The sequence below is a fragment of the Scyliorhinus torazame genome, chromosome 5 (assembly GCF_047496885.1).
Source record: "Scyliorhinus torazame isolate Kashiwa2021f chromosome 5, sScyTor2.1, whole genome shotgun sequence".
In the NCBI taxonomy this organism is placed as follows: Eukaryota; Metazoa; Chordata; class Chondrichthyes; order Carcharhiniformes; family Scyliorhinidae; genus Scyliorhinus; species Scyliorhinus torazame.
This window is the reverse complement of record NC_092711.1, coordinates 94,428,392-94,451,789: the sequence shown is the minus strand read 5'-3', so window position 1 is coordinate 94,451,789 and position 23,398 is coordinate 94,428,392. Positions and strand designations below refer to the sequence as shown.

The 23,398-nt window shown below is 46.4% G+C and overlaps 2 protein-coding genes across 8 annotated transcripts in view; one reads left to right on the top strand and one right to left on the bottom strand.

The window, feature by feature from the left end:
- Positions 1 to 5,720: 5,720 nt before the first annotated feature.
- On the top strand, positions 5,721 to 8,680 carry LOC140418990 (uncharacterized). Its single transcript, XM_072502690.1, has 2 exons — positions 5,721 to 5,778; positions 6,909 to 8,680. Exons 1-2 carry the CDS (start codon positions 5,743 to 5,745, stop codon positions 8,016 to 8,018), a joined length of 1,146 nt encoding a protein of 381 aa, XP_072358791.1. The 5' UTR covers positions 5,721 to 5,742; the 3' UTR covers positions 8,019 to 8,680.
- Positions 8,681 to 11,719: 3,039 nt separating this feature from the next.
- The window catches only part of LOC140418996 (uncharacterized), a 56,883-nt gene continuing 45,204 nt past the window's right edge, over positions 11,720 to 23,398 (bottom strand). For 3 of the 7 annotated variants that reach the window (XM_072502716.1, XM_072502718.1, XM_072502717.1), the window contains one exon: positions 11,720 to 14,446. In XM_072502716.1, the coding sequence (XP_072358817.1) occupies positions 13,274 to 14,092 (819 nt within the window). In that variant the 5' untranslated portion in view covers positions 14,093 to 14,446 and the 3' untranslated portion in view covers positions 11,720 to 13,273. Of the gene's footprint in view, positions 14,447 to 17,026; positions 17,244 to 23,256; positions 23,334 to 23,398 lie in introns of those variants that run through there. The other 4 variants (XM_072502720.1, XM_072502713.1, XM_072502714.1 and 1 more) reach the window with 4 other exon arrangements.

The following is a 23,398-nucleotide window of genomic DNA, read 5'->3' as shown; positions in this document are numbered from 1 at the left end:
TCCAGTGCCAGTCTGATAAAAACGAACAGAAAACAATTCAAATGTCAAAATTCAGAATCAGCCTCATATCGACCAACATAACGGTCACCCACACCATCTCAATATTATTTAATGAACAAGAATATCCGGTTACTCAGTGAGGGGAGAATGGGGGTTTTGCAGTGAAGGAAATCCTAAGTAGGGAGATCATAACGAGGAGATCGAGAGGCGGTTCCCCGCGATGGTAGGGGGGGGGGGGGGGGGGGTTCAACTGACGCTACCTGCACCTATTTGTAAGAGATATTTCTATTGGCCCTTTTCGCCCTGACAATAACTTTTGAAATGTTCTGTTGATTCTTCTTCTCTCATCAATTTTGGCAAATGGTAACAACTCACAGTGCAACTAATATCGTTCACCTCCACACGGTGCGGTGGCCAAAAGGAAAGGCGTTGGTCTCGTAAACCAAAATTCGCGGGTTCGAATCCCGTCTGTTCCTTTGTGTCGCTGCTCGGCTCCCCTGAGCTCCTTGTGCTGAGCCAATCAAAGTCCTTTGATTCATTTTTCCCCACAAGCACCCGCAACAGGAAATATCATCCATCTGCCCCTGTCTTCTTTACAAAACATTGAACCTTCAGCTGATGGAAATAATTCCGCACAATCTGGTCTCTGAAAAAAACTAAATTCTGAGCACATCACATGAGGAGCAGGAGGTAATGGGGGATTTGAGGGAAATCTTATTTACCTAGAGGGTGGTGACGGCCTGGAATAAACTACCTGGGAGGGTGGTAGAGGCAGTCTGCTTCACATCCTTTAAATAGTACCAGGATGAGCACATGGCACGTCATAAGATTCAAGGCTATGGGCCAAGTGCTGGCAAATAGGGTTCGGTCGGTCGGTCCGGTGTTTTTCGCGTGTTGGTGCAGACACGAGGGGCCGAAGGGCCTCGTCGGAGCTGTGTGGTTCTGTGTGTCTGCGATTCCGAGTGCTGTAACATTCCTGTCATTAGGTTAATTCCAAGTTACAAACTTCCGGGTGTGCCACGTACACATTTATATCCAGATATTGGCTGCCCAATACTACTAGCCTTGCCTTTCACTGGAGTGTCGCTGGCAATCGGAGGAATGCATTTCTCTGCTGCAATGAAGCAAGATGAGATAATTTTCTGACAAGTACCGCGAACCGGCTACGGCATAGGGTTCACCACACCATTGAAGGATAACAAACACTCGGGAAAATGCAGGGCCTTTCCATTGCCATATGAGCATCCGACGTAGGAGCAGGAAGTCGGTCAATCGGCCACTCGAGTTACTCCACAATTCAATGAGATCATGACTAAAGTGACCATGGCCTCAGCTCCACATTCCGTGTAACCCAAGGACGCTGGCAAGAGGTATGATCAGTAAGTTCGGAGACTCCGAGAAAATTGTTGATGTGGTTGATAGTGAGGAGGAAAACCTTAGAATAGTGGCAAATGGACTCTGAAGTGCGAGGTGATACATCTTGGCAGGACTAAAAAGGCAAGGGAATATACAATGAACGGTAGGACGCTAGGAATTACAGTAACCAGAGGGAACCCGGGTGCGGATCCATAGACCTCTAAAGGTAGAGGACAAGTGGTTAAGAAGGCTTATGAAATATTTGAGTTTATTTTCCGTTCAATATAAGAGCAGGGAGGTTATGAAGGAGCTGTAGGAACGCATGTTAGGCAACAGCTGGAGTATTGTGTGCAGTTCTGGTCACTACACTGCAGCAAGGATTTGATTGCAGTAGAGAGGGTGCAGTGGAGAGTCACCAGGATGATGCCGGGGATGGAGTGTTTCAGCTATGAAGAGAGGCTGGTTAGGTTGGGGTTGTATTCCTTGGAGCAGAGTAGGCTGATGGGGACCTGATTGAAGTTTATTAAATCCACCTAATCCACCTATTCTGCATGTTTTATCCACAGCATATTTTTGGATTGAGGGAGGAAACCAAATCAGATACGGGGAGATCGTGCAAACGCCACAGACTCGCCCAAGGCCAGGATTGAATCTGGGTCCCTGGCGCTGTGAAGTAGCAGTGCTAGCCACTGTGCCACCCCAAATATCCAAACTCTTTGACCACGTTTTTGGCCATACGAGCTAAATGTTCCTCTGAAACTCAATGGGACATGTAATGATTTGAAAAGCTCGACATGTACATAAATTGCTGCATTTGTTGTCGTTCAGTGAGACCTGCTAGTTTACTGAGTGAGTGAGTCTGTACACCAGGATATGAACAAGAAGCAGGAGTTAAGGAATCACAGATCGATTCGTCAATCTTATATCTGTTATGAAGTGAGCTGCAATTGTCAACTGGAATAACTGTGCAAGTGGACCTCACCTCTTGCTGTTTTTGAGTTGTTTTCTTACAAATTTTGTAACTGTCACTATGGAAACTGAACTACCCATGAGGAGCAGCTGGAACTGCCAGTGTGGGGTTTTTGTACGGGATCCAGCATATCTCTGCAGCAGTGTGGGCTTCATGGCACAGAAATACACGGCGCTGTCGGAGATCATTGTGTTACTGATCGTTAGCTCGGTAGTCTTGTTCTTTTTATTAAACGTAGAAGAAAACCGATCATTGAGGTCGGTGTTCCTTTGCACATTCAGTCCAATAAGACGGAGCATGAACATTGGAGTTTTCTCGGGCTGCTGACTGTACCAGTACACAATAGGGCTAGAATCGCTTGTTTACAAGGTGCAGGTGAATGTGACATTACTTTCCTCTGTAACCGTTATTTCAGGTTCCTTTTGTTCCACGGTGTCTTGATGGCTCCATTCTAACAGAAGTGACAGCGAGAATGACAATCAGAACCAGCCTCATATTAAGCAATAAAAGAATTTGCAAAATAATCACTGTCATTTTACCAACAATAACATCTGGGTTACAGCAGTCAGGAGGAGAAAGGAGTGTTACTGGGAAAGAAATACTTACTGAGAAGTGAGATAATGATGAGGAGCGAAGCGAGACGGTGCCTCATGGTCCTTCTTGAGTTTGTAATTCTACAATGAGAGAAATCCTCTGTCAGAGACAGAAATACAGATCCCCGCCCCACTGCACTGCTGATCCGGCCAATGAGAGGAATGAACCAGCAGCAGCAATCTCTCCAGTAACACAATTGGGCCAGAGTGAGAGCAGCAACCGGAAGCTGTGGGCGGGGATACCGCAGTCTCAATATTGAGTGAAGTGTGCGCTGACTCTCAGCTGCACTCGGAACTGATGGAGAGGAAATAGCGACGATTGAATCTTCCCTACACCGTGACCACCCTGCACCTGCTCACTGTGCAAGTCACTGAGAAGAAATATATCGGGAAGGACTTGACGGACTAGAATCTAGAATCTTCGAGTCAGGGATGAGGTCACACGATCTATATTGCCCGAGACACTTTGAAATCGTGACCTTATTCTTCTTTCAAAAACAGCATTTTCTATATACCCCGGTAATTGCCTTGACATTTCCTTAAGAATATAAGAACATAAGAACTAGGAGCAGGAGTAGGCCATCTGGCCCCTCGAGCCTGCTCCGCCATTCAATGAGATCATGGCTGATCTTTTGTGGGCTCAGCTCCACTTTCCGGCCCGAACACAATAACCCTTAATCCCTTTATTCTTCAAAAAACTATCTATCTTTATCTTAAAAACATTTAATGAAGGAGACTCTACTGCTTCACTGGGCAAGGAATTCCATAGATTCACAACCCGTTGGGTGAAGAAGTTCCTCCTAAACTCAGTCCTAAATCTACTTCCCTTATTTTGAGGCTATGCCCCCTAGTTCTGCTTTCACCCGCCAGTGGAAACAACCTGCCCGCATCTATCCTATCAATTCCCTTCATAATCTTATATGTTTCTATAAGATCCCCCCTCATCCTTCTAAATTCCAACGAGTACAGTCCCAGTCTACTCAACCTCTCCTCGTAATCCAACCCCTTCAGCTCTGGGATTAACCTAGTGAATCTCCTCTGCACACCGTCCAGTGCCAGTACGTCATTTCTCAAGTAAGGAGACCAAAACTGAACACAATACTCCAGGTGTGGCCTCACTAACATCTTATACAATTGCAGCATAACCTCCCTAGTCTTAAACTCCATCCCTCTCGCAATGAAGGACAAAATTCCATTTGACTTCTTAATCACCTGTTGCACCTGAAAACCAACTTTCTGCGACTCATGCACGAGCACACCCAGGTCTCTCTGCACAGCAGCATGTTTTAATATTTTATCATTTAAATAATAATCCCTTTTGCCGTTATTCTTACCAAAATGGATAACCTCACATTTGTCAACATTGTATTCCATCTGCCAGACCCTAGCCCATTCACTTAGCCTGTCCAAATCCCTCTGCAGACTTCCAGTATCCTCTGCACTTTTTGCTTTACCACTTATCTTAGTGTCGTCTGCAAACTTGGACACATTGCCCTTGGTCCCCAACTCCAAATCATCTATGTAAATTGTGAACAGTTGTGGGCCCAACACTGATCCCTGAGGGACACCACTTGCCAACCAGAGAAACACCCATTAATCCCCACTCTTTGCTTTCTATTAATTAACCAATCAGAGCTATTGTTGAATCTTCTTCCTTTATTGAGACACGTCTTCTATAGTTTAGCAAATCGCAGTGTCCCTCTCCATGCGGTCAACTGTGAGCCTTGAGGCAGCAGCGGGAAACGTGTGACCATGTCGCCCTCTGGTGGATATGATCATAACTTGACACCGGTCGGACACTTGATGAAAACAGAAAATCAGAATATCAATTCTAGGGAAATGAACGCAGAAGGGGGAAATATACACAAAGCCCGCAGCTTGTCGACAAAGAGCATCCACACCAGTTGAACAGAGGGGAATATAAGTTAATATTTGAGTATGCTTGGTGTGGTTTGTTGTTGTTCATTGTGCAGCTCAGAACGGGAAATACCGACAGGCAGCAGCTGGAACATTTCATTCTTAAATTAATTTGATTATTGTTTTATGTCCTGGTAAGTGTTGCACAAGCCTGGACATTCACCAACAGCATTTCTTTATAAATTGACGCTACACAAACGCACACTGCTAATTGTACTGGTATATTTTGCTATTAAGAATGAGTATAATTTATATTCAGATGAGCAGCACGGTAGGATAGTGGTTAGCGCAATTGCTTCACAGCTCCAGGGGCCCAAGTTCGATTCCCGGCTTGGGTCACTGCCTGTGCGGAGTCTGCACATCCTCCCCGTGTCTGCGTGGGTTTCCTTTGGGTGCTCCGGTTTCCTCCCACAGTCCAAAGATGTGCAGGTTAGGTGGATTGGCCATGCTAAATTGCCCTTAGTGTCCAAAATTGCCCTTCGTGTTGGATGGGGTTACTGGGCTATGGGGACAGGATGGGGCTGTTGACCTTGGGTAGGGTGCTCTTTCCAAGAGCCGGTGCAGACTCGATGGGCCGAATGGCCTCCTGCTGCACTGTAAATTCTATGATCTATAACAGCGACAGAGTAACACACACCAGAAATTGATTATATTTTGCTGTCAACAAACCATGACTAATTCACTATTTTATGAAAACAAAATTTAGTTATGGTTCTCCAGATACTGACTGTGGCCGCTCTCACCATTTGAAACTGTCACAATGCCCAGGTGATTGACAGCGGCTCCGGACCAATAGGATCAGGTGGGGCAGGACTGGTGGACCGACCGGGAGCGGCTGGTCCTCCAACCAATCGGAGTGAAAGAGTGGCGGGGCCTGCTGTGATTGAAGCATGCGCAGTGTGGGTAATGGCGACGAAGAGCGGCTGCTTCTTTACACCCGCAGTAAGTAAGCGTTGGTTAACAACATGCAGAGAGGGAGAGATCGCGGGGAATGGCGGAAACGCTGCGGAAGCACCTTGTGTGAGTCAGTAACCTCGGAAAAGTGTTTACCAGACCCAGATTGTACCGAGCGGGGCTGCAGTTCCTCATTTTCAGCCTGGGTTAATGGCCACCATCTTTATTGGAATGTGTGCACCATGGCGCATGCGTGGCCGCCATCTTTCTAGGGGGCAATGTTTCAATGAGTGGGAGGAGCTTGTTACCCATTGTTCAGAATGGAGACAACATGTCCATCAATCTACATCACCCTTTGAGTCCCAATGTCTGAATGTTGGGGCGATGGATTGATGGAAAGAAAGGGAAATACATCCTGCTCTCCTGATCCCAATACCTCATGGTCTCAAGATCTGTGGTTCTGTCCATCATGGCAGAAACTCAAGACTCTGAGCTGACGTCATCCTCAAATTGAAGGACTGCTGATGACGACGAGGGGCAAAGTACAGCAGCGAGCATGATCGGTCATTCTGGATTAGGGAGCAGGAGAAAGAACGTTGGAAATTTCTATCCTAGACTGACAATCATAGAATCCCGTCAGTGCACAAGGAGGACATTCAGCCCCTCAACTCTGCACAATCCTCAGGCAGTTTCTGAGGAGATGGACGGATTGAATGGTTAGGAAGTGGAATTCGTAGCAGGGAGTGAAGACAATGGCTTCAGTCTTCCCAAGATTAAAATGGCAGAAATTTCTAACCCAGAGATGGAGAGATTTTTCAGGGAATCAAAGGATTTGAGGAGGAGGCCAGGAAATAGGAGATTAAACCAAGATCAGCAATTATCATAGTTAACGTTGAAGCAGCTCAATGGGGCTTATTGTTTACTCCTGCTCCTATTTCATTTGTTCATATAAAGGCCAGAATCCTGTGTAGGTCCAGACCGGATGGTAGGTTCCCTTCCCTGAGGACATCACTGAAACAGTTGGATTTTTGTGACAACCCAACAGTTTTCATGGTCACTTTCTCCCAGTGCCGGCCCCACAAATGACCAGATGAATTCAGCTCAATTTCACAAGCTGCCTTTGTGTTTTTGTGGGTTCTCTCTCACTCCTTTTTTTCTGTTTTAAATCAATTTCACAGGGTGTTAGAAGGGGAGGATTTGCAGTTGGGAAACTGAAAACAGACATCACATCAGGATCTGAATATCATCAGATTTTTAACATGCAAGAAAATAGCAATGCTAGCAGTGCGGAGAAATGTGGGGACTGTGAGCAGGGATTCAGATCCCTTTCGGAGCTGGAAGCCCATCAGCCCAGTCACACTGGGGAGAGACTGTTCACCTGCCCAGAATGTGGGAAGGGATTCACCTGGTCATCCAATCTGCTGAGACACCAGCGAGTTCATAGTGGGGAGACGCCATTCACCTGCCCAGAGTGTGGGAAGGGATTCACTCGATCATCAGGGCTGCAACAACACCAGCGGGTTCACACTGGGGAGAGGCCATTCATCTGCTCCAAGTGTGGAAAGGGATTTACTGATTCTTCCACTCTGTTGAAACACCAGCAGGTTCACACGGACGAGAGACCTTTTAAATGTGTAGACTGTGCGAGGTGCTATAAAAGTTCCCTCAACCTAATGCGCCATCAGCGAGCTCACACTGATGAGAGACCGTTCAGGTGCTTGGACTGTGGAACTGGGTTCAGGCAGTCATCTGAACTCATTGTACACCAGCGAATTCACACTGGAGAGAGGCCGTTCACCTGCCCCGAATGTGGGAAGGGATTCACTCGATCATCAGGGCTGCTACAACACCAGCGAGTTCACACCGGTGAGAGGCCATTCTCCTGCTCCAAGTGTGGAAAGGGATTCAGCGATTCATCCACCCTGCTGAAACACCAGCAGGTTCACACTGAAGCGAGACCATTTCAATGCACTGACTGTGGGAAGTGCTATAAAAGTCCTGTGGATCTGATGCGCCATCAGCTTGTTCACACTGATGAGAGACCATTCAGATGCTCTCACTGTGGGACAGGGTTCAGGCAATCATCTCTACTGACTGTACACCAGCGAATTCACACCAGGGAGAGGCCATTCACCTGCTTCGAGTGTGGGAAAGGATTCACTCAGTCATCCACTCTGCAAAGACACCAGCGAGTTCACACTGGGGAGAGACCGTTCCCCTGCTTCGTGTGTGGGAAGAGATTCACTCGGTTGTCCATCCTGACAAGTCACCAGCGTGTTTGTAAATAATTAGTGATTGTATTTTACTGTTAATCACATCCAGGAATGAACCTTGTTCATAAATGTTGATTTCTACTGATGTTTTATCAAGAAAATTTGTCAGAAGAATCTAAGAAATTGAACTATTTTCTATGTGTAATATTATCATTTTATGCAACTGGTGAAGTGGTCCTTACGATGGGAGATAGAGTAGCTGTGTGAATTTAAACTGAGTTTGATGTGTTAATGAGCCCGGCTAGACTTCAAACCAGATGTTTACCGAAAAAATGTAGTCAGGTTGGGTAGCGAACAGAAACAGATGTAAATGGGTGTTGTGATTCAAAAGATAAAATATGCAAGTGTAGCCATCTGGGATGGCCACTTCCAGAATACAAAATGGACGCTCGCAAAGAATATAGGGAACTGTGGACAATGTTAGGAAAACAAGCAGGCACAGAGCCCGAATGCAGATTGGGGAGACAGCTCCCAGACGGAATTGAAACTATAGGTCGATTCGCATATTGATGGCCCATCTCCGGGAACAAAGGAAAGCCACTCAGGTAACCGATACTGTTTCAGGCATCCCGGCGCCAGTTCCCCAACCGAAAGCACAAACAAAGCAAGGCCAACGGCTACCAAAGACACGTAGATCTTACTGTGTGTGTAAATAAATAGTATTGACTTTGAACTAACTAACTGGTGTATTGGCTCTTTGATTAGTATTCGGATTTGAACCTTGTGGCGGTATCGAGAGATACCTGGCGACTAAAGCAAACACAATTAGGATTAAGGAAGGTGACCATATTAACCCCCATATTTAGAACCAGAGAAACAGAGCAACACAAGGTGTGAAAGAAAGGTGTCATGAATGAAATATGGATAAAGTAAATTCACTTTTTAAAATTATGAATGTTGAAGTAAAGAGATTATGTTAATCAATTCTGGGAGAAATTAGTTCAAAAGAAATTGGGTAAAGTGATGGAGAGATCAAAGGGAAAGAATGTAGTTAAGGGGATGCTGATTGTCACAAGTAGGCTTCAAATTAAGTTACTGTTAAAAGCCCCTGAAACCTGTGAAGATGCTGTTTGAATCTCAGCCCAGAAAGCTGTGTGAAGGAAGCCAGATTTGAAAAGCCCGTTAACTGCTGGTTAACCTCAGGAGCAAATTGGAGTAAAGGCAGTTTGGGACAAGGTTTCTGCATTTTATAGATCTTTAAATCCATAAGGCGTTGCTGGACAGATTGGGGAGGTTCGCTCTGAGGTAGTTAAATTAAGATTGTTTGGAACTGTTTAAAGTATTGGGATGTGTGAAGCCATTGCCTTATTTTAAGTGTACTTCTATATCATTTTATTTATTTTCCTATTCCATCATAAACATTTACTTTGCAATGAAACCATCACAAGTAGTCAGGGACATCATTTCTCTGGTTCACAACCTCTCCTTGTGCTATACAAATTGCAAAGACAAACTGGGAGGACAAATGTCTCAAATTTCCTTTTTGGCTATGCCCTTAACAGTAAATAAACTCCAGCTCAGTTATAGGGGTTAATATTCCAGGTAAAAGTCAAATAAATCAGCATTGCGTGAAACAATGTGCATCAAGTATTTCAAAATATTTCTAACAAAAGTTCTTCCTTTTGAAATGTTCTCCCCCCTCCCCCTGTTTCATCCATCCTCACCTCCGACAACAAGTATGTGGAGTTCATGGGGTTTCTTTGTCACTGAGATTGGGGCAATCTGATCAGCTGCCTCTGCTGCTTCCCTCCCTCCCACTAACCCACCAGACCAAACTGTCTAAAGTTCCTCCTCGTCTGAGCCCTGAACTCGGATCTTTCTCCAGTTTCTCTCCAATCTTCTCACTCCCTCCGAGCTTATATTGTCCATCAGACCCAACTTCTGTTCCCTTGACTCCATTCTCACAAAACAGTTGACCATCCAACCTCTCTATGCTAGTTAATATGTTTCCAGTTCTCTCTCATTTGGTTCTGTCCTTCTCACTTTAATGCAGCATCATCGCCTATCCTAAACATAACACTTGACCCCACCATCTCTACAAATTTCCAAGACATTTAGGGCAGCACGGTAGCATAGTGGTTAACACAATTGCTTCACAGCTCTAGGGTCCCAGGTTCGATTCCCAGCTTGTCTGTGCGGAGTCTGCACGTTCTCCCCGTGTGTGCGTGGGTTTCCTCCGGGTGCCCCGGTTTCCTTCCACAATCCAAAGATGTGCAGGTTAGGTGGATTGGCCATGCTAAATTGCCCTTAGTGTCCAAAATTTCCCTTAGTGTTGGGTGGGGTTACTGGGTTATGGGGATAGGGTGGGGTTGTTGGCTTGGGTAGAGTGCTCTTTCCAAGAGCCGGTGCAGACTCGATGGGCCGAATGGCCTCCTTCTGCCCTATAAATTCTATGATCTCCAATCTCCCTTTACTCTCCAAATCCCTTGTACTCGGTGTTCCCAAAGGATCTATCCTCAGCCCCTCATATTTCTCGTGAGGTGACATCATCCAAAAGCACCGTGTTAGTTTTCACATGTACACTGACAACACCCAGCTCTACCTCACCCCCATCCCTCTCCATTCCTCCACTGTTACTAAATTATCAAACTGCGTATCCCACGTCCAGTACTGGATGAAAGGCTTTCCTCCAATTAAAAATTGGGAAGACCAGTCATCGACTTCAATCACCACTACAAATTCCGTTCCCTAACTCCCGAGACCATCCCTCTCCCTGGGAATTGTCTGAGGCTGAACCACACTCTGCACAATCTCCGTGTCAGATCTGACCCCAAGATGAGTTTCTGACCCCATATCCACACCATCACTAATATCAGATATTTCAATGTCCATAATGTTACCAGGGTCCACCTCACCCCAGCTCATTCGCTGCTCTTATTTTATGTAATAACCTTTGAAGTGGCATCTTGGGAAATACCTCCTGGAAATCCAGATAAAGCACATCTACAGGTTCCCCTTTATTGACATCCCTTGTTACTTCCTCAGAGAACCGTGATAAATTAGTCAGTCACGATTGATTCCTTAAACCCATTTTCAAACACTGTCAAAAGAAAAATCAAATCTCCTCAACCCCTCTGGCTCCTTTGCCAATTACCTTAGAGGGACTCACTTTCTGTTAAAGAGCTTGTCAACCCATTTCACCCATTTTTCCTAAAGTGAATAAATTTAATCAAGACAAGTTCAACCAATTCAAATATTTTCCTGTTAAAAGTTTCTTAACGAAACAGAACATGGTTAAAAAAACTAACAGAAAATTACTTGAGGATCAAAGACAACCAGAGTAACAGGATGTTCACAATGTTCTGGACCCAAATGGTTTCCCTTCGGCTCCTCTGTACCCTGTTCCCGTGACTCCCTGCTTTGGACACGGAGGCACTGAACCCTGGGGGTCACATCACCGTCAGCCCCGGTCACCCCCCCCCCACCGCTGATTGGTTGGAGGTGCAGTTCCCAGTCAGTCCTCCAACACCTTCCTGTCTCTATTAGCGACGCCCATGGCAGTTCCCCAACTGGGACACAGGCCCCGTTATTCTCAGCTAAATTCAGCCCTCAGCTCCATCACCTGGCTGTCAGTGACACGAGCAATAGAGACAGAAAGGTGCCCGAGGGTCAAATAGGAAGACAAAACTTGTGGATTAGGATCTCCATAAAGGTCAGCAACTTCTTATAAAAAATCTAATTCCCAGTCAACAAATTAAAGGATCACACGACGGGACTTAACGTTTTATGAGTTTTAATGCAACAAAAAAACAAACTAGAAGCTACTTTAACTCGGAAACCTACACATTAAACTATAAACTAGAACTTCGCCCTTTATACAATCTAAAATCACACTCCACGATTATAGTTAATCTGCCCTGGAAGTTGAAACTTAATTGTCTCAGAACCTGTCCAAAGTGATGATTCATTCCCGAGGATTTACTTCAGTTTTCAACCAAGACACTGAGAAACAAAGGGAGAATAGAATAGAATGTGAACTGGCAAAATACTTAAAAATGGACTGTAAACTCTTCTATGGCTACGTAAAAAGGAAATGTTTGGCTCAGGCACAGTTTTGTCCGTTCCGGATAGAGTCAGGAGAATTTAGAATGAGGAATAGAGATCTCGACAGCCAACTCGTTCAACACTGGGATGTAGGTCATCAGCTTTTGGGGATTTATTAACTTTTAAGCCCATTAATTTCTCCATACGACTTTTTCACCAATACTAATCTCTGCCAGTCCCTTGGTTCTCTGGTGTTTTGGGGACAATTTCTGTATCTTCCTCTGTGAAGTCAGACACACATTGTTCAGTTTCTCTGCCATTACCTTACTCCCCATTATAAACTCTCCTGTCTCTGCCTGGAATGGACCCACATTGGTCTTTGCTAATCTTTTCCTTTTCACATTCCTGTAGAAGCTTTTCCAGTCGATTTTTATGTTTCTCGCCAGTTTGCTCTCATCAGTTTCTTGGTCCTCCTTTGCTGAATTCTAATGGATCTCATGGAATCTTTAACTTTTCTTGTTAGCCACGGTTACAGCACTTTTCCTTTGGATTTTCGTTCCTTAAAGAAACCTATATTTGTTGTATATATGTGAAATTAAAGTTGTTCAATCACAGAGGACCAGAGGCTGCTCTCCCCTTTGACAGAGAGAGAGCTGACTGGTGGTGATTTAACCCGAGGGTCAGCACACCTCAGGCGAGGTGCCTGGTTGAGAAGGTGGGGCCTTCATGAATAAACCCAGCCAGTACGGGAGTTGAATCCTCACTGTTGACCTTGCTCTGCATCACGAACCAGTCGTCCACTCAACTGAGATAACCAACCCTGATAAATATGTAATAATTCCTTAAACACGAGGTATTCCCTGTACCAATCAGTTTCCCAGTCCACCTCAGACAACTTGCCCCTCGTACCCTGATAGTTTTCTTCTGTGAGGAACGCCCAGATAACTTAAACAAAAGAACCATGTAATCACCCGTGCCCCTCTCCATGACAACGTGGCATGCTTTGCTGGGTTCCAAACAGAAATGGCAACTAAATATCTTCAAACTTCCAAACACCCTTTCACTCTGTGATCCTTGTGCAATTTGAAGCCAGGTATTAGCAACAAGGCTCAAAGAGCATCAGCCCACTGGAGGCAAAGTGGTGAGACCGGCCAGTCCAGCAGAAAGAAACCCTCCGACCATCCCCACTGACCACATGTCAGAATGAACAAAATGCAGTCCTGGATGTAGAGCAGAAACAATAACACAGAATCCAACCCCTGTCATCAATTGTGAAATTGTTGGTGTCACAGCAGGTGTGGTGAAACATGCAATCCCGTCTCACATTGTGAAGTGGACGGCCTCTCCCCAGTGTGAACTCGCTGGTGTCTCCGCAGGTGGGATAACTGAGTGAATCCTTTCCCACACTGAGAGCAGGTGAATGGCCTCTGCCCAGTGTGAACTCGCTGGTGTCTCCGCAGGTGGGATAACTGAGTGAATCCTTTCCCACACTGAGAGCAGGTGAACGGCCTCTGCCCAGTGTGAACTCGCTGGTGTCTCCGCAGGTGGGATAACCGAGTGAATCCTTTCCCACACTGAGAGCAGGTGAACGGCCTCTGCCCAGTGTGAACTCGCTGGTGCCTCCGCAGGTTGGATACGTCAGTAAATCCTTTCCCACATTGAGAGCAGGTGAACGGCCTCTCTCCAGTGTGAACTCGCTGGTGTGACTGCAGGTTGGATACTTGACTAAATCCTTTCCCACATTGAGAGCAGGTGAACGGCCTCTCTCCAGTGTGAACTCGCTGGTGTGACTGCAGGTTGGATACTTGACTAAATCCTTTCCCACACTGAGAGCAGGTGAACGGCCTCTGCCCAGTGTGAACTCGCTGGTGCCTCCGCAGGTTGGATACGTGAGTAAATCCCTTCCCACATTGAGAGCAGGTGAATGGCCTCTCCGCAGTGTGAACTCGCTGGTGAGCCTGCAGGCTGGAGAACTGAGTAAATCCCTTCCCACATTTTGAGCAGGTGAACGGCCTCTCCCCAGTGTGACTGCGTTGATGAATCTCCAGCTGAGATGGGGCTCTGAATCCCTTCCCACAGTCCTCACATTTCCACGGTTTCTCCATGTTTTGGGTCTCCTCACATCTCTCCAGGTTGGATGATCAGTCAAAGCCTTGTCCACAACACGGGTATGGTCTCTCCCCACTCTGAATGTTGTGATGTTTTTCAGGCTGTGTAACTGGTTAAAGCTCTTTCCACAGTCAGTTCACAGGAACTCTCTCACTCGGGTGTGTGTTGTGTGGGTCTCGGTGCTTTTTCAGTCACACTGACGGTTGAAATATTTTGCTGACAGTTCGGGGAAACATTTTTCCTTCTAGATTGAAAGGCCGATGATATTCAGGATCCAAGGAAGGGAGTGACTGTCAGATCGAGACGTGATGATTGAGATTTCTGTCTGGAATTCCTTCTCATCTAATATCCTGTAAAAACAATTTACAAAATTCATCACTGTCAGTACAGGATAGAAACTCAGAACAGACAATTCTAGTTTCTATGAAATATTATTTCCTCTATTGTTCTCCAAAAGCTGTAAATCTCCATTCCACACACTCTCCCCTCCATTCTTACTCTGCTGTATCTAATATTCACCCTCCTAATTCTCCTGAAGGTGCTGATTCAGGCTGACTGACACATCCCAGCTTACAGCTTCCTGTCCAGGGGATCATAACAAATATGAGCTGCAGTCAGCCATTCGGCCCATCGAACCTGAACCATTCAATGGGATCATTGGTCAATCTACCTCAGCACCGTTTTCCCACACTATCCCCCATATCCCCCGACGTCTTCAATATCTAGAAACCTATCAATCTGTATCTTGAAAATACTTGATGACTGAAGCTCCAGAATCCTCTGGGGTAGAGAATTCCAAAGCTTCACCACATCCTCGAATAAAGAAATCCCTCCTCATCTCAGCTTTCTCTCCATTTTCCTGCCAGTTCCCCATAACCCTGCGGGAGGAGGGGGGGGGGGGGGGGGGCATGTGACACTGGCATGGGAGTAGCTGGTTTTCTGCAGGTTCTGGTACCACTCACCTATAATCTGTCACTTATCCTGATCGCCTGGCACTCATCTACCTAATCCTGAATTCATATTTGTTATGTCCTGGAAGACTTCAGGGTTCGGTCTGGTAGGATTATGCCAGAAAAAGTGAAGAAATGCACCAATAAAACAGCGTAGGTGGATTCAGCGGAAATGGAGCCCCCTTTTCAACATGGCGGCCTGACACTCGGGAGGTCTCTCGACCCCGAGCTCTCCGGGAGGCGGCGAAAATGATGACTGCTGATATTATCCTTGTTATTGACCAGAGGCGGAGTGTGCTGACTCAATATCTGTGAGCTCATGAGGCCCAGCTGCAAAACACCATGAAGAGGCTCGATGATCCGGAGGAGAGAATCCTGAACGTTCAGCAAGATGCCTCCTCAACGGGGGCAAGAATTCAATCCTTTGAAAACAAGCCGAGTGGCTGGCGGAGGTCCTGTAGGACTTGGAGAACTGAGGGTCGGAGAAAGAACATCCGAGTCGTCGGCCTGTCAGAAGGTGTGGAGGGTAAGGCTCCCGTCAATTCTTCGAGGACCAGAAGCCATGTTTTCTCAAGCTGGATGTGAAGCCTGGGTTTTTCAAATTAGAAAGGGTGCATTGTATCTCTGAGGCTGAGGGATAGTTTTCATCCCAGGCCTGTAATCATTCACTTCCACAACTGGAAAGATCGCCAGAAGGTCCTGGAGACTGGTACGGTGAGGTGGCGTCTGGCCCCAGGAGGGAGGGTGGATTCAGGACTTTCGGCAGCAACACAAACAAAGCATTCATGCTTCGATGAAGTTCAAAGGCAGCTCAATCCTGTGGGGAGTGAATTACGTCAGGCTTTATCGTGAGACCCGAAAAATGGTATCCAACAACTCCGTCAAGTCTTTCAGTAATCCAACTATTGCCTTGGCCTTCATTAAATCCATGAAGGGCAAGGATCTGGAGGGATGGTTTGCAGCTCGGACTAACTCAGGTTCTAATCCGGACTCTTTCCCTGTCATGGTATTCTTTTTTAAAAATTTAGTGTACCCAATTCATTTTTATTCCAAGGAGCAATTTAGTGTGGCCAATCCACCTAGCCTGCACATTTTTGGGTTGTGGGGGCGAAACCCACGCAAACATGGGGAGAATGTGTAAACTCCACACGGACAGTGACCCAGAGCCGGGATTGAACCTGGGACCTCAGCGCCGTGAGGCTGCAGGGCTAACCCACTGCGCCACCGTGCTGCCCCTGTCATGGTATTATTGTCTGAACTTCAGAATCACAGAAATACACATAGGGACAGGAGTAGGCCATTCAGCCCGAGTCTGTCCTGCCATTTAGTGAGATCACGGCCTATCTGTGACCTAACTCCATATCTCTGAATATCTTTGCTTAACAAAACTCTACCTCAGATTTAATCTTAACAACTGATCGAGCTTCACGTGCTGTTTGTGGGAGAGAGTTCCAAACCTTTTTTAAGCAGTGGTGTCACGTTTACTAATTTCCAATCCGCCGGGACCACCCCAGAGTCTAGTGAATTTGGTAAATTATCACTAGTGCATTTGCAATTTCCCTAGCCATCTCTTTTAGCACTCTGGGATGCATTCCATCAGGTCCAGGAGACTTGGCTACCTTTAGCCCCATTAACTTGCCCATCACGACCTCCTTGGTGAAAACAATCCTCTCAAGGTCCACACCTGTCATAGCCTCATTTCCATCAGTCACTGGCATGTTATTTGTGTCTTCCACTGTGAAGACCGACCCAAAAAACCTGTTCAGTTCCTCAGCCATTTCCTCATCTCCCATTATTAAATCTCCCTTCTCATCCTCTAAAGGACCAATATTTACCTTAGCCACTCTTTCACCAGCTGCAGCTTTCACCACCAGCTCTGAGGACACACCTTAGCTCCCTTTCCAATCTGAAAGCAGCCTGAGCTGGATTTACATTCCCCTTAATTGATCATTGCTGGGTGATAATCCTGTACTTCCTCACCTCACACCACTGTGACAGCACCTTCACCACACAGACTGCAGCAACTGACCAAACATCACCTTCCCAGTTATTCCTGAAGGCACCGCCTTCCCAACCTGGCCCCTTGCCTGAGGTGCGGTGATCCTCAGGTCACATCACCGCCGGTCAGCTCTCTCCCGGGACCAGGCCCTGGTTCACAGCCGCCATCTTGGGGAAGCAGAGCGCATGCGCTGGCGTCTCGGTGATGCAACAGCTGATGGGCGGAACCTGAAGGTTTCTGTTCCCAGCCGGGTCCTAGTGCCCGGCGAAGATTACAGATCAACAGTTTTTCACCCACTCCCAGGCTGAAGCTGATGTTTGTAGCCTGGAGGTATCTCTGAATTACGTAGACATTCAGCGTGAGAGGCTGCAGCCTCTGTATAGCTACCTGAAGGGGGTTATACAGCGTTTGATTACATTTCGTGGTCCTTTCCAGTCCATTATCAGGAAGTTTGTGTGATATTTCCTTGCCCTCAGTGTGATTTATTTAAAATACATTTCCGCAGCAGGCTTACTGGTGATTTTTAAAGGAAAGGTTATTTATTATCACACTATTTCCCTGGATGTTTGAACATCTCAGTCTCTCGTCTCTTTCACACTCACTGACACATACACAGAAATTAGTTACAGATCAACTAATTAGTGGGCAGCACGGTCGCATTGCGGATAGCACAATTGCTTCACAGCTCCAGGGTCCCAGGTTCAATTCCGGCTTGGGTCACTGTCTGTGCGGAGTCTGCACATCCTCCCTGTGTGTGCGTGGGTTTCCTCCGGGTGCTCCCACAGTCCAAAGATGTGCGGGTTAGGTGGATTGGTCATGATAAATTGCCCTTAGTGTCCAAAATTGCCCTTAGTGTTGGGTGGGGTTACTGGGTTATGGGGATAGGGTGGAGGGGCTGAACATGGGTAGGGTGCTCTTTCCAAGAGCTGGTGCAGACTCGATGGGGCGAATGGCCTCCTTCTGCACTGTAAATTCTATGATAATCAAGTTGAAGCTGTAATGATGAAAATGGAATGTAGGCTGCAATCTTTATATCGCTGCAGGCCTGTTGTCTTCTTGTTGAGCAGGTCCTTTAGTTGGAGTGAAGCGCTTTTAGAAATAAATAATTATCATGAGGCTCTGAAGCTTCTTGTAGGTGAATAGCCAGGACGTTGGTTCTCAGGTGGACCTGGAAGCTGGAATAAGTTCAGTCTTGTGGCTGCACTGGCAGACATTCAGCTCTGCTGTTTCAGCTGTTTCCTGCTGCTTCAGTTGCTTCACACACACATTTGCTTTGTTCAGGGTTTATTGTACTGCATCCCTGACAATTAACTGCAGGGTTACAAGTCTGAGACCCAGAACACCCCGATACAATCGCAATTTACGATGCTCACTCACTCACTCTGTCCCAATTCGAGCTCATTCTCCTGTCCAACAGTCCAACATCCAACAGTCCAGAGATTTCATTTTCCTCAAATGGTGGTTCATCCTGACACAACGAGACATTTAAACTTCACAGGTGGCTGCAAAGTTTCCTTATTCAGGTCCGTGTTAAACTAAATATTGGTCACAGAGATATTGCCCACAGTTTAATGTCCATAATAACCTGTTAAGTTGCAGCCATCTTGACAGAGTTTGTGGATCTTACAGTCTATAATATCTAGTATCCTTGTGCCGAATGTGACATCTTGAATCTACTCTTGGGTCTGGTTAAAACAGTGCATTGTAGCTGGGTGGGATAGGCAGCATGGTAGCAAAGTGGATAGCACTGTTGCTTCACAGCTCCAGGGTCCCAGGTTCTATTCCCAGCTTGGGTCACTGTCTGTGCAGAGTCTGCACATTCTCCCTGTGGGTTTTCTCCGGGTGCTCCGGTTTCCTCCCACAAGTCCCGAAAGACGTGCTGTTAGGTGAATTGGACATTCTGAATTCTCCCTCTGTGTACCCAAACAGGCGCCGGAATGTGCCGACTTGGGCCTTTTCACAGTAACTGGCAGTGTTAATGGGTGGGTGGGGGGAGAGTGATCCAGTGAACTGTCTGTGGAACCATTTACACAGCCTGAAAAATCATCTTGTTTCCTCTTGTGGGAGAGTCTAGGACAAGAGGGCATAATCTCAGAGTAAGGGATTTCAAATTTAGGACAGAGATTAGGAGACATTTCTTCTCTCAGAGGGTAGAGAATCTGTAGAATTATTTAGCTGGGCAATCCTTCTTTATCTGGGAATCAAACCGTTGTCTAATTGTCCCGGCAGTTACCAGGCTCCTGTGAACTCCTCCAGCTGTTATTTTAACGCAGACTTCAACAATCTATTTTAAGTAGGTTTCTGTTCAATTAATTCATTGTGACTGTCACATAACCACATTTTCACTCTGGAAACTTAAACCAGCTGCTTTACATTCAATCAGGAACATCACAGTTTTACACCAATCTCTGATTTGACAGCACGTTTCCAGCATTCACCATTGTTCTTCTTGACTCTGAACACAGTTGTAAAGGAGCTTCTGTTCCATGCCTAGGAGCTCTGAACCATGAAGAGAGCGGCTGGGACACATTTCTCTCACACCTCAGGATTAACCCACACCGGGACTTTGCTGTCAGTGAAGAGAGGTGTCTTTTATCCCTCTCAGTGTGACCCTGAAGGACTGTGTCCAGGCTGAAGTTCTGTTCCTGCCATGTGATCCTCCTCCAGATTGTCCTTTCTGAGCTCCAGCCAGGTGCTGTTAAACACTCAGGTGGGAAAGACAAAAATCTGCAATATTTCAAACCAAGCTTATTTATTTCACATTTATTCAGAATATTAAATCTCATCAGCAGATTAAGACTGTCAAGAGTGAACCTGATTCAGTCCTGGACGTAATTAGCAGCATCAATCAGAGTAGAATCCAAACCTTGTAGTCGCTTGTGTGTTAGCAGGTGGGATGACTGAGTAAATGCCTTTCCACAGACATTACAGGTGAACGGCCTCTCCACAGTGTGAACTCGATGATGTTTCAGAAGATAAGATAAATGAGAAAATTCCTTCCCACGTATGGAGCACATAAACGGCCTCTCCCCAGTTTGAACTCTCTGGCATGTCAGCAGGGTGGATGACTGACTGAATCCCTACCCCCACACAGAGCAGGTGAACGACCTCTCCCCAGTATGAACTTGCTGGTGATTCAATAGGTTGTATGAATGAGTGAATCCCTTCCCACCCACTGAGCAAGTGAACAGCCTCTTCTCACTGTGAACATGCTGATGTGTCAGAAGGTTGTATGAACGTGTGAATCCCTTCCCACATTCAGAACAGGTGATCAGTCTATCCCCTGTATGAAGTTGCTGGTGTATCAGAAGGTTGGATGAATTAATGAATCCTTTCCCACAGTCAGAGCAGGTGAATGGCCTCTCCCAGTGTGAATTCTCTGGTAGTTCAGTAGGGCACTTGGACGGCTGAATCCTTTCCCTCACACAGAGCAGGTGAACGGTCAGTCCCCAGTGTGAGCATATTGGTGTGTTAGTAAATCCTTTTTGTTTGTAAAGCTCTTCTCAGTCAGGACAGTTAAAAAGTTTGTGATCAGAGTGAACACGTTGATGTGTCTGCAGGTGGAATGACTGAATGAATCCTTTCCCACACAGGGAGCAGGAGAACAGTCTCTTCCCCAGTGTGAATACGTTGATGTGTCAGCAGATCCTTTTTACATTTAAAACTCTTCTCACAGTCAGGACATGTAAACGGTCTTTTATCAATGTGAACAAGTTGGTGAGTCACAATGTGGGATGACCGAGTGAATCCCTTCCCACACACAGGGCAGGTGAATGGCCTCTCCTCAGTGTGAACTCGCTGGTGTGTCAGAAGGTTGTATGAATGGGTGAATCCCTTCCCACAAATGGAGCAGGTGAACGGTCTATCCCCAGTGTGACTGTGACGATGAACCTCCAATTGTGATGGGTAACTGAATCCTTTTCGACAGTCCGTACATTTCCACAGTTTCTCCATGGTGAGGGTGTCCGCATGTTTCTCCCGGTTGAAGCTTTGTCCACACACAAACAGCCGTTTAATTTCTCCCTGCAGTGAATGACGTGAGCCTGTGTAACTGGGTAAAGCTCTCTCCACAGTCAGTTCACTGGAACACTCTCACTCAGGGAACATAGAACATTACAGCGCAGTACAGGCCCTTCGGCCCTCGATGTTGCGCCTCCATGTGCAACCACTCTAAAGCCCATCTACACTATTCCCTTATCGTCCATATGTCTATCCAATGACCATTTGACTGTCCTTCGTGTTGGCGAGACCACTACTGTTGCAGGCAGGGCATTCCATGCCCTTACTACTCTCTGAGTAAAGATCCTACCTCTGACATCTGTCCTACGTCTATCTCCCCTCAATTTAAAGGTATGTCCCGTCATGCTAGACATCACCGTCCGAGGAAAAAGGCTCTCACTGTCCACCCTATCCAATCCTCTGATCATCTTGTATGCCTCAATTAAGTCACCTCTTAACCTTCTTCTCTTTAACGAAAACAGCCTCAAGGCCCTCAGCCTTTCCTCGTAAGATCTTCCCCCCATACCAGGCAACATTCTGGTAAATCTCCTCTGGGAAGCACCCTTTCCAATGCTTCCACATCCTTCCTATAATGCGGCAACCAGAATTGCAATCAATACTCCAAATGTGGCCGCACCAGAGTTTTGTACAGCTGCAACATGACCCCATGGCTCCGAAACTCAATCCCTCTACCAATAAAAGCTAACACACCGTACGCCTTCTTAACAACCCTCTCAACCTGGGTGGCAACTTTCAGGGATCTATGTACATGGACACCGAGATGTCTCTGCTCATCCACACTGCCAAGAATCTTACCATTAGCCCAGTACTCCGTCTTCCTGTTATTCCTTCCAAAATGAATCACCTCACACTTTTCTGCATTAAACTCCATTTTCCACCTCTCAGCCCAGCGCTGCAGCTTATCTATGTCCCTCTGTAACTTGTAACATCCTTCCGCACTGTCCACAACTCCACCGACTTTATTGTCATCTGCAAATTTACTCACCCATCCTTCTACGTCCTCCTCCAGGTCATTTATAAAAATGACAAACAGCAGTGGCCCCAAAAACAGATCCTTGTGGTACACCACTAGTAACTGGACTCCAGTCTGAACATTTCCCATCAACCACCACCCTTTGTCTTCTTCCAGCTAGCCAATTTCTGATCCAAACTGCTAAATCACCCTGAATCCCATGCCTCCGTATTTACTGCAGTAGCCTACCGTGGGGAACCTTATCAAACACTTTACTGAAATCCATATACACCACATCAACTGCTTTACCCTCATCCACTTGTTTGGTCAACTTCTCAAAGAACTCAATAAGGTTTGTGAGGCACGACCTACCCTTCACAAAACCGTGTTGACTATCTCTAATCAAATTATTCCTTTCCAGATGATTATACATCCTATCTCTTATAAACCTTTCCAAGATTTTGCCCACAACAGAAGTAAGGCTCACTGGTCTATAGTTACCGGGGTTGTCTCTACTCCCCTTCTTGAACAAGGGGACAACATTTGCTACCCTCCAGTCTTCTGGCACTATTCCTGTAGACAAAGATGACTTAAAGATCAAAGCCAAAGGCTCAGCAATCTCCTCCCTAGCTTCCCAGAGAATCCTAGGATAAATCCCATCCGGCCCAGGGGACTTATCTATTTTCACACTTTCCAGAATTGCTAACACCTCCTCCTTATGAACCTCAAGCCCTTCTAGTCTAGTAGCCTGAATCTCAGTATTCTCCTATATCTCGCTGCTTTTGCAGTCGCACCGCTGAAACTGAACTGACAAATATTTCTCCTTCCAAATTCAAAGACTGATGATATTCAGCTCCTGATGAATCGAGTGACTGTCAGATTTCGATGTGATGTTTGGTTTGAGTTTTCTGTCGGCCAATCCTCCCACTTCCAATATCCTGGAAAAGGAATTTACAAAAGTCATCACTGTCAGTCCAGGATAGAAATTCTGAACAGACAATTCTAGTTTCTCTGGAATATTTTTTCCTCTCTTGTTCCCCCAAAGCTGTAAATCCCCGTCCCACACACTCTCCCTCCTCCCTGGGCTGAAATGCAAACTCATCTCACCATCTGCACCATTTCTTTCCTCCACTCCCAGTTTTCTTCCCCCCTCTCCTCTGCCTGGGTTCAGTTCTCCAGCTCCTGTCTGCAGACTGACAATAAAACCAATGGGTCTTATTGGGGGGTTTGGATTCTCACCATTGTCCCCGCTCGCGGCGGCTCTCATTCAGCCTCTGGGAGCCGCACTCACTCTCACTGCGGCTGCGCTCTGCCCGGAGCAGCACCCCGCATGCTCCGCACAGAGAGGCTACTTCCGGGGGCGGGACATTCTGACGCCTGC

Coding starts and splice junctions, on each gene's coding strand:
- LOC140418990 (XM_072502690.1), top strand. CDS start 5,743: ATGGCGACGAAGAGCGGCTGCTTCTTTACACCCGCA. Junction 5,779..6,908: donor GCTGCTTCTTTACACCCGCA/GTAAGTAAGCGT, acceptor TCAATTTCACAG/GGTGTTAGAAGGGGAGGATT.